At 40.2% G+C, this 9,705-nt stretch overlaps 1 protein-coding gene across 2 annotated transcripts in view; it reads left to right on the forward strand.

Moving 5' to 3' along the window:
• Ppm1a (protein phosphatase, Mg2+/Mn2+ dependent 1A) overlaps positions 1–7,737 on the forward strand; it is a 52,294-nt gene extending 44,557 nt beyond the window's left edge. For both annotated transcript variants that reach the window (XM_037210616.1, XM_028858187.2), the window contains exons 5-6: positions 183–240; positions 1,083–7,737. In XM_037210616.1, the coding sequence (XP_037066511.1) occupies positions 183–240; positions 1,083–1,112 (88 nt within the window). In that variant the 3' untranslated portion in view covers positions 1,113–7,737. The remainder of the gene's footprint in view (positions 1–182; positions 241–1,082) is intronic.
• Positions 7,738–9,705: the final 1,968 nt, after the last annotated feature.

The raw sequence follows: 9,705 nt of genomic DNA on the forward strand, positions 1-9,705 counted from the left end.
ACTCTGCTTTAACATGAGGACACAGATATCTCAAAGACAGGCTTGGTGTTAACAGCAGGAGCTGGAACTGAGTGTATTTGAAGTATAAGATTATTTTTGAAGCTTTGATGAGCACTGGACTGGGGTTATTAGCCGCAGTTTACTTTGTGAAGGATTAACTTTCTGCATTTTTTAACATCTAGGCGGAATGTAATTGAAGCCGTTTACAATAGACTGAACCCTTACAAAAACGACGACACTGTGAGTAGTGGTTTCCCTCCCTCTCTCTCCCTGCCCCTCCTCTCCTTGTCCGTCCTCCCCTCACACAGCCCAGGGGAGCACTTTGAACCCGACTTGCTCTGGTCTTGGCATATAGCAGAGTCCCCAGTGACTGGGGACATAATCATGGTGAGTGGCTGCTTCTCTCTGTCAAAAGAAGGTCTCTTTTTAAACCTCTGCAGTCAACTTCAGAAGACCTGCCTTCACCATTTTTTTTTTTTTTTTTAATTAAGTTAGGGATCTCTTTCCTCAGAATCTTGGATTATTCTGAGTTTTATGAGGAGCAGCAGCAGAATTCCGAATGTTCATCGTGAAGTGTCTTTATGCTTTCAGATATCTTTGCCACAGTCCTGAGGCCGAGCTGCGCTAAGGTGGCACTAGAGAAGTCCCTTTCTGCAGTGACCTAGACCCTTGCAGCCATTACCTCGTGGTCACTGAGTGCAGCTCTCACGTACTGTGGGCTGCTGCGTCAGGAAGCTCTCGCAAACCTCTTTCTCCCACAGTGCAATAAACGTCATGAAAATGGAGTTGTAATATAAGTTAGGTCAAGCTTTTAGTAATTTTGTTGATTTAATGATAACTTTGTTCATCCTCATAGTAAAATCATCCAAATATTTTTCCAAACCAAAGGATTAATTTGTTTAACAAAGCAGATTAAATGTTAGTATTTCATATATAGACATACATACTTTTAAAACCGGCCAAGTCCTAGAAGTTAGTTTATTACAAAACCTTGTCTTTCTGCATTATCCAGAAAGTAGTACATTTTAGTATCTTGCATCTTTGATTAAAATGCCTTGTTTTGTTTGTTTTCCTCTGTAAAGGATTCTACATCAACTGATGATATGTGGTAAAGCTGCTCATCTAGCCATGGATTCACCTTCGCCTCCAAAGGAGAGGACAGCTCAACTTTGCTGAACCTTTTAACATCCGTCATCAACTTCAGGAAGGGTACGACGTGGGTGAGGGACTACACCAGAGAGCGTCAGCGGTGGAACAGCTAGCCCAGAATGGATTTTTTTTTTTAATTGTAAATTTGAGACTTATGTAAACGTGATTTCAAACCGTAATTCATGTTGTAAATCAGACTCCAGCAATTTTTGTTGTATGATTTTGGGTTTTGTAAAGTGTAATTGTCCTTGTACAAAGTGCTCATATTTAATTATGAACTGCTTTAACCTCACTATCAGTGATAAGGAGATGTTTGGCCTGCTGTGAGACACAGCGGGTGTAGTCAGTCAGTCATGCTGTGTTTGGACTTGGGGTTGGGACAGGGAAAGCAGCAGCCACATAGCTAGATGCTCGTGTGCACTTGGCAGTGAAGACTTCCAGAATCTTACAAAGCTCAGCGTCCAGGGAGCATGGAAGACTGTGTTCTGGCGAGGGATTGGCTTGTTAATGCGGCCATTCCTTCTTACCTGTCTCTAGGATGTCCTCTCCTTGCAGCCGAGAGTATTGCAGGTGATACCATATATTCATAAGAGTATCAGGTTGGGGCTAAAATGCCTTGATTCTTTGCACCTCTTTATGAGTCCTTACATTCAGTTACTAATTGGTGAGCAGCAGCTTCCTACACAGTAGGAGACTGCCACATTTTTTCCTATCATGATTGGCTGGGCCTGCTGCTGTTCCTAGTAAGATATTCTGAATTCCATTTTATCAATAAAGCTTGGTTTAACAAACAAGAAATTTAATCATGTACGTGTAGTTCCTCTCACCCGGCTTTCAAGACCCCATGCTATTGTAAATGGGACATTTCCTTCTAGGGAAAGGTGTTAGTCTCCTTAAATTGGATGATGGTGTTACCCCAGGTGCAGATGGATCGAAAGATCGAAGTCTGTGTTGTCCTAACCTGTTTTTAAAATGAGTTTCTTTCAGGCTGCTTACTTCTTAGTAAGATGTGTGTCAGCTTGAATTTACCTACTGTTAATTAAAAGAATTGTCAACGTTTGACAATCTTAACACTATGATAGATGTGTGTGTGTCGAATGTATGTTTGCCTGTAACTTTTCATTGACCCACGTCTTTAGAATCTAAGAGGTTAAGATGTATTTGTGATTTGAAATATAGCATGTTGATAATATTTAGCTGTTGGCCTTTAAAAATAAATTTCAAAGCTTAAGGAATTGTAGATATAAAATACCTAATTTAATTTAGGCTTAAACCCCTCTGATTAAGCATGTAAGAGTAAGTTTTACAGTCTGTCACATTATAAAGACTACTGTTCTGTACCCGTCTGTATTTCCGTCTCTTTAGGTTGAGTGCTGTATTTATCAACATGCGATTGACTCGGTTAGTAGTCAGATGCCCCACTAGGAAACAATTAAAATGTTTAGTACAAAGTCACAACTTTGTGTACAAAAGTTAGTGTAATACATTTTGTTCTGTTTGTTTTTCCCAAACTTGGAAATAGACGTGTTTGTATATACAGCCTTAAAACCACTGTACCGTTAAGGGTCTCGTAGGAAAGCACTGTGAAGTGCCGCAGACTTGAGTAGCTCCAGTACCAGCGGACTCTTCAGTATCCCTCTCGGGAGGTGATTCATGTAACTTCATTGTATTTAATTTATATCTTAGTCCAGCATGAATGAAGAAAAGCTGAAATATTATTTATATTTAGAAATTCATAACAGTCGGAATTACAGAGCCAATTCCAAACTTAATAAATGCTTAATGTCTAAATCTGTGGGAGAGTTGGAAGTATGGTAATGTTCTAAGCTATGGCTTGCAAAGATGTACATGTGCATTTCATGAAAGCCAGTGCTTCTAGCACAGGCTGGGCTCTAGGCTGACAGCTGAAGCTGAGATCCTGACGGACTACCTGGGTCCTTCGTTTTTAAGAAGTAACCTGAAAACCTTTAGTTTTAGAAATATCAAAACCTCAAGCCAGTTTGCTTGTGGTAGCTTTTGAAATTGAAACTTACGTGATGGAAAGCTGTATTTCAAACGACAGTACTTAGTTAAGTAAACCTTGTTTGAGATTGTCTCAACAAAAAAGGAAACTGGAATGCTCTGCTATTGAGGTGGTTAATTTTGAAGGCTGGAGTAAGAAGCACTGTGATCTGAGAATACTCAGTCTTTCCACATGAGGCAGCACTGGACTAGCAACCATTTTGCATTATAGAACTACAGGAAGGAGGTATGCATTGTAAAAGCAGATTTGGACTACTTCCTGGAAAAATGGCTGTGGTAGAAGCCAGCAACACTTTTGGAGAGAATGTTTATGCCTGCATGGTACACTTCAGTCTTGATCCCTATCCCCTTTCCTGCTAATTAACATCTCAGGACAAATGCCTCAAAAAATCTGGATGTGTGACTTTTTGTTTTGTTCTGTTTTATGTAGAGGGGGAAAGTTCTTCTGTGATGGTAACATAAAATGCAGAGTGTACTTTCACGTCAGTGAAAAATTCAGTTCTGCAGAGCAGGCTTTTGCTAATTTACATTAAAATTTTTGAGGAAGCCAGCGCACACCTTTCATCCCAGCACTTGGGAGGCAAAGGCAGGTAAATTTCTGAGTTCAAGGCCAGCATGGACTATAGATCGAGTTCCAGGATATACAGGTACACAGAGAAAAACCCTATCTCAATCCCTCCCCCACTCCTTTTCATATCTCTTACTGTTTTAACATAAGATCATAAAAATAAAATAAATGAGGCATGGTGGTGCACGCCTCTAATTCCAGCACTCTGGAGGCTGTGGCAGGTGTACCTCTGTGAGTTCGAGGCTGGTGTGGGTTGATCTGCATAGTTCCCGGACAGCCAGGGCTACACAGTGAGACCCTGTCTCATCTGATTTTCACTTTCTTGTGGGATGTCCTTTCGCTTATAACGAAAGTGTTCTGATAACTTAAACTTCATAAAAACCAAAGTGGTCACTCTTGACTTCAGAACACTTCTCAAGCATCTTCAGTTACTGTGCATTTATTTGACTAGATAACCGAGCAGCTGTGCTTCTTATACCACAGAGTATCAGGAACTTGGGGTGGAAAAGCCACTTGGGGGGCTCTGTCTGCGGTCTTAGCACTTGGGAAGCTGAAGCAGGAGGATCATGGGTTTGAGACTACACTGGCCTACCAAGTGACTTACGCCCCATCTGAAAAAAAAAAAAATTTTAAGAAATGAAAGAATAATGAGTTACATGACACAAATAGTTTGAATTACAGAACTGCTTACAGTGACTGAGCATGTTAAACCAGCTAAGCTCAGCTTTTCCACAAAGTGTTAAATGTTACCAAAATACTGTTCTAGGTTAAGTCCCTGGGGACCGTAGAGAGATGAAGTAGGTCCTTGTTCTCAGGGAGTTCACATTTGGGCAGAATTTAGAATCCAGTGTATGTATTATAAGTGGATCATTCATATAAAGGAAAATGCATTGCCCACCCCCTCCTTACCTAGGACTTTCTTCAACAAAGTAGGTCACTACCTGAAGGAATAGTTGCTTTTCCTTTATTCCCCCAAATTGTTTCTTCTCCCCCAAAGTTGAAATTATCCAATAGATTATGCTCAGCGTAAGAGTACATTGGACTGCTGAGGTGTGTCTTAGCATTTGGACAGAGTACTTGGTTATCTGTAAGAAATGGCCTTGGCTTTCCCTACCGACAGCAGCAAGTCACAAGCAAGGAATGGATGGATGTCCTAGAGTTCTCCAACCCCCAGGATACAGGTGGGATCTCAGCTTAGAGCCTCCTGCAGCTTCTACCTTAAGTAAAACTGGTCTTCGTGATACAGCACCAGTGTTCATAGGAAATGGTTGTGCTAGCTCATGTGGATTAGTATTTAGAGTAGCCATACTTACTGCCTGTCCTTGCTGAACAAAAGACTGATTAATTGGTTTTGTTTTAATTTCTAATTTCATGTTACACTTCTAGTTCAAACTTTGCTGGTTTTACAGTATAGAATTTGGTATCCTAAAAGTTGTAAATATTTTATAGCATGTAAATGTTTCTCATTTGAGGTTTTTTGTTTGGAGGGACCTTCAAGGATGTTATATATTCTCACATATTCTGGTGATGAGATAATGAGATGACCATTTTAAACTTGTTAGTCTTCTAATTAGATTGTCTTTCAGACATTTGAAAGTCTTTAATTTTAGAAGCCTGATTTCACTTTATATCCTCCAGTAATGTGCTATGTGTTTTGGTTTGCAGTTGTCTTAAATTATATATTATTTCAGAATATGCTTGAAATATTTAAGAACATGTTTTCCTAAATGTGTAATACTATGTTAGTAACTCAGCTAAACATTATTACTGGTAGAATGCAGTGTGACCGGCGTTGGTTCTGCTGTATTGTCAAATGAGCATTTTCCATTTAGAGTCAACTCAACATAAAGTCTTTCCTTTTTATGTGCCCTCTATTCAGCTACTGGCTTCTGCTTTCTTCCTATCCATTGAAACAGCATGGTGGAGTGTCAGAAAACTCAGATGGAGCCAGGCATGGTGGTACACAGCTTTAATCCCAGCACTTGGGAGGCAGAGGCAGGCAGATCTTCTTGAGTTCAAGGCCAGCCTGGTCTACAGAGCAAGTTCCAGGGCAGCCAAGGCTACACAGAGAAACCTTGTCCTCCCCCTCCCCCCTGAAAAAAATCAAATGGTATTCAAATTGCAGTTGCTTTTACAAGACGGGAAAGTTGTTTAAGTTGAAATAATAGTAAATGACCGGTTTTCTTCATATTATTCATGAACTGTCAGCCCCAGCTTCCATTTCCTCCCCTCTCTTGGGTGCCCCCCCCCCACTTAAATAGAAAGGCCAGTTCTATTCTCTTGAACCAGAAAAGCCATTTATTACCTCATCAAGACCAATTAATACTTTATTATACTGGGTTGAAAGCAAGAAAACTCAGGATGTGGGATAGTGGAGGAGGGGCACTATGATTGCTTTGGACCTGGCTGTCATTGTTCCAGAACTGAGTGTCATAGAAGTCAGCCAGAGGCAAGTGAGTTTGCTTTTCTGATCTGCTGTTTGTTACTGATTCAACACAAGCAACTTGAGAAACAGAGTGTTTATTCACCCAAACCCACCCCTCTGCTCCACATTGCTCCCACTCTCTCCTGGCTGCCTTCTCATTGAATGTTTAGGATGATTGTTCATTTTATCTAGTCCTGACTAATGAAAGACTGCTGAGCACTCTGTGTGTCTGTGTGGTCCTGTCTGAAGTGAGCTAGTGTGTGTAGAAATTGGAGAGCTATAGGACAAAATTAGATCTTGTTTGCATACATTGAATAGTGCAGGTTTGTTCTTGAGGGGCTCCTTAAACTTTTGGGGGTCACAACCGTTTGAGGGCTGACTGCACCTGGGAAAGTGCAGATGGTGTATATAACTCCCCAAGAATGTCTGCTTGGCCTGGTCAAGACCCTCCTTTATAATAGGTCACCATCCTCCAGCAGAGCCCCAGATATTCCAAGAGCATAAAAATCCATCCGAAGGAATTGTTTGTTTGACTTTGAAAACAGTAAGGAGACGAGTGGGCACCTGGCAGGAATCTTGTATGAGGGGCTTTTGGTTTGGGTTGATTGGCTTTTTTGTTTTGTTTTTTTGTTTTTTGTTTCTTTCCTGAGGTCCTGTGTTGTGGGAACCTATTTGTAAAGGGGGAAGATTGGTGATTAGGCCAGTTAGGGAGGTTGATGTCTTTTAAGGTTTGCTACTCCTGATTCTCAACAACAAAAAGTGAAATGGAAATTGAATGTGTCTGGTGTGCTCCTGACCCTCCAGAGTGTAGCTTAATATGTTACCAGTACATTACCTGTCAGGTCTCACTCAGGTTTTAAGATTTTCATTAAATACTAACTTAATTTCAGATGCTAAGGAATTGCGTACTTTAAAAAGAATGTTTAAAATAAGGTCTTACATAGCAATGTAGAAGATTATTGATATTGCTACAAAAGATAGCATAATTACATTGAAAAATGGTTGTTAAATTTGTTGCCAAAATTTCATGTTCAGTTCTAGCTTGATTTGTGTTTGTGGAAGTAGAAACAGAATTCATTATCTTAACCTGGCTAGCCCTGAAATAACGCCATAGCATATCTGCAGGAAGGTACCATGTAGCAGTGATGCCCAGCATTGATTAGTTTTATAATTGTAATTATTTCACTTCATTTATATGAGTGTTTTGAGTGGGGAGACATGTACATGTTAAAAGCATGTTGCATTATACATAAATTCAGTTTTTTAAACTTAATCAATGTAAGAACTGCAGAAATATTTTTCTTAAACATAATATGTAACAGAATTCTCCACTTTGCAGTTTATGTGACCCACAGTTTTAAAGAAATTCCATAAATGTATATTTTGTATTATGTACCATTTCCTGGTCCAAAGAAATATGTGAATTTAGTTCTAATTTTAAGAATGTACTTTTGTTTTCTAGTTCTTTGAAAAACTGCATTCAGCCTGTGAATGGTCACAGATTGTATGTGAGATGGAACGTAGAGATTCTAGTTTGCAAAATCAGTGCCACTAAATAAAACAGGCAATTGCATAACGTGTGTGTTTATGATTGTTTGCTGCAAGGACGTGTGTGCGGTATTGAGGAATCCAGAGATCTGGGAATTTATTATTGAGTGATCTTAAGAGAATCTTCTAGTGGAACGTGGTAAATTGATCAGATCAATAAAATCATTATTTGAACTAGAATTGCCCCTAATTTTAGGGAGATGATTGATAATCACAAAGACTGGGTTGGTGGTTATTGTTATAGAGACTCCAGAAATAAGGAAGCCAGTTAGCTGTTGTTCCTCTTGGACAAGGAGAGTGGAGACTGGGAATCGGAAGTGGTCTGGAGAAGGACTGGCAGCTAGGAGTAGCCCTGGTGCGTATGTGTCGGGGAGGAGGATGCAGAAGGGAGGTGCTTGCTCGGCTCCTCCTAATGATTGGCTATAGTGGATATCTCATATGTTCACCCATGTCTCAAAATGACCTCAGATTTCCAAGTCTGGTCTTCACTTCCACAATTAGAAGTTTGAAAACTGAGCAGGTAATTAAATGGAAGTTCTGTAAGTTGCAAGCTACTTTTACTCGATGCTTGCTGACATCTAGTATTTTAAAATGTTCCTTTCCTTGTTAGCTCTTAGTAACTCAGATTGGACTTGCTGTCAAATCGAATGGGATTCTAATTGAAGATAATATTCTTGAACTGTGTTAGAGAACAGAAAGTTTGCCACAAATACCCACCACATGGTCAGATAGAAAATTTTGCTTCACTGATTGCCTGGAGTCAGCATGAGGTTTACACTGTGTTTATGTTCTAAGGCTTTTTATAAAATTCTGTTTTATGATAATAGTTGCATTGTTGCCTAAACTTGATTAGCTACTCCAGGAGAGTCATGGCTATAGATTTTAGGCACAGGCTTGCATCTTCCTGACCAAAGAGCTCCATCTACAGCTGTCTTTACAACCACATACAAAGTGTTTTCCAGAAGTTAATTTGAACCAGCGGATTTCCAGTATTTGACCACTATCAATCTAGGAAAGAATAAACTCTTCAATTTGACACCCTTTGAAATGAGTTGTTTTTAACCAACCAGAGTGTCAGCAGCTGGTATTTCTCACTGTATTTTATTTGTGTGTCCTTGGGATGGGTGAGAGGTCTTAAAGAGAAAACTACATGTATGTATCCATATAGAGGTACATACCTGAGCAAATTTGCAAGTATGGAGTTTAATAACAGGCAATTCCTAGTATGTTGATCCGTGAGATGTGTTTTTCCAGTAGCGGTGAGGGAAGGAGATGGCGCCGTGCTGAAATGTTCAGAGCAGTGTTCTGTCATGGACAGTAGACTGATGATTGTAAGAGAATCTTATGTTGTGATCCCCAAGATCGCTCATCAGGTATGCTGGCAACATGAGTTCAATCCTTGGGAGCCATGGAGAGAGCTAACTCCACAGAGCTGCCTCTGACCTCCACACACATCTGCAACATGTGCAACACACACACACACACACACACACACACACACACACACACACACACACACACACACAAAGGATTTATTTTGAAATGCACAATTGAGATGAGTAGAAAGTTCTTTGTCATATTTTATTAGAGTTTTGGTGTTGGGGGTCCAACTCAGTTTTTGAAAATTTCTGTGACGATAACTGTTCATTAAATTCAGCTTTCCTTCTGGATGTCAAACTAATTGGCCATTTGATTGATTTTCTAAAAAATCTTTTTTTTTCTTTTTTTTTTTTTGGTTTTTCGAGACAGGGTTTCTCGAAAAAAGAAAAGCTTTGCACCTTTCCTGGAACTCATGTGGTAGCCCAGGCTGGCCTTGAACTCACAGAGATCCGCCTGGCTCTACCTCCTGAGTGTTGGGATTAAAGGTGTGTGCCACCACCACCCGGCTAAAAATCCCCCCTCCCCCAGAGCTGAGAACCGAACCCAGGGCCTTATGCTTGCTAGGCAAGTGCTCTACCACTGAGCTAAATCCCCAACCCCTAAAAGTCTCTTT

The sequence above is a fragment of the Peromyscus leucopus genome, chromosome 14 (genome assembly GCF_004664715.2).
Source record: "Peromyscus leucopus breed LL Stock chromosome 14, UCI_PerLeu_2.1, whole genome shotgun sequence".
Taxonomy (NCBI): Eukaryota; Metazoa; Chordata; class Mammalia; order Rodentia; family Cricetidae; genus Peromyscus; species Peromyscus leucopus.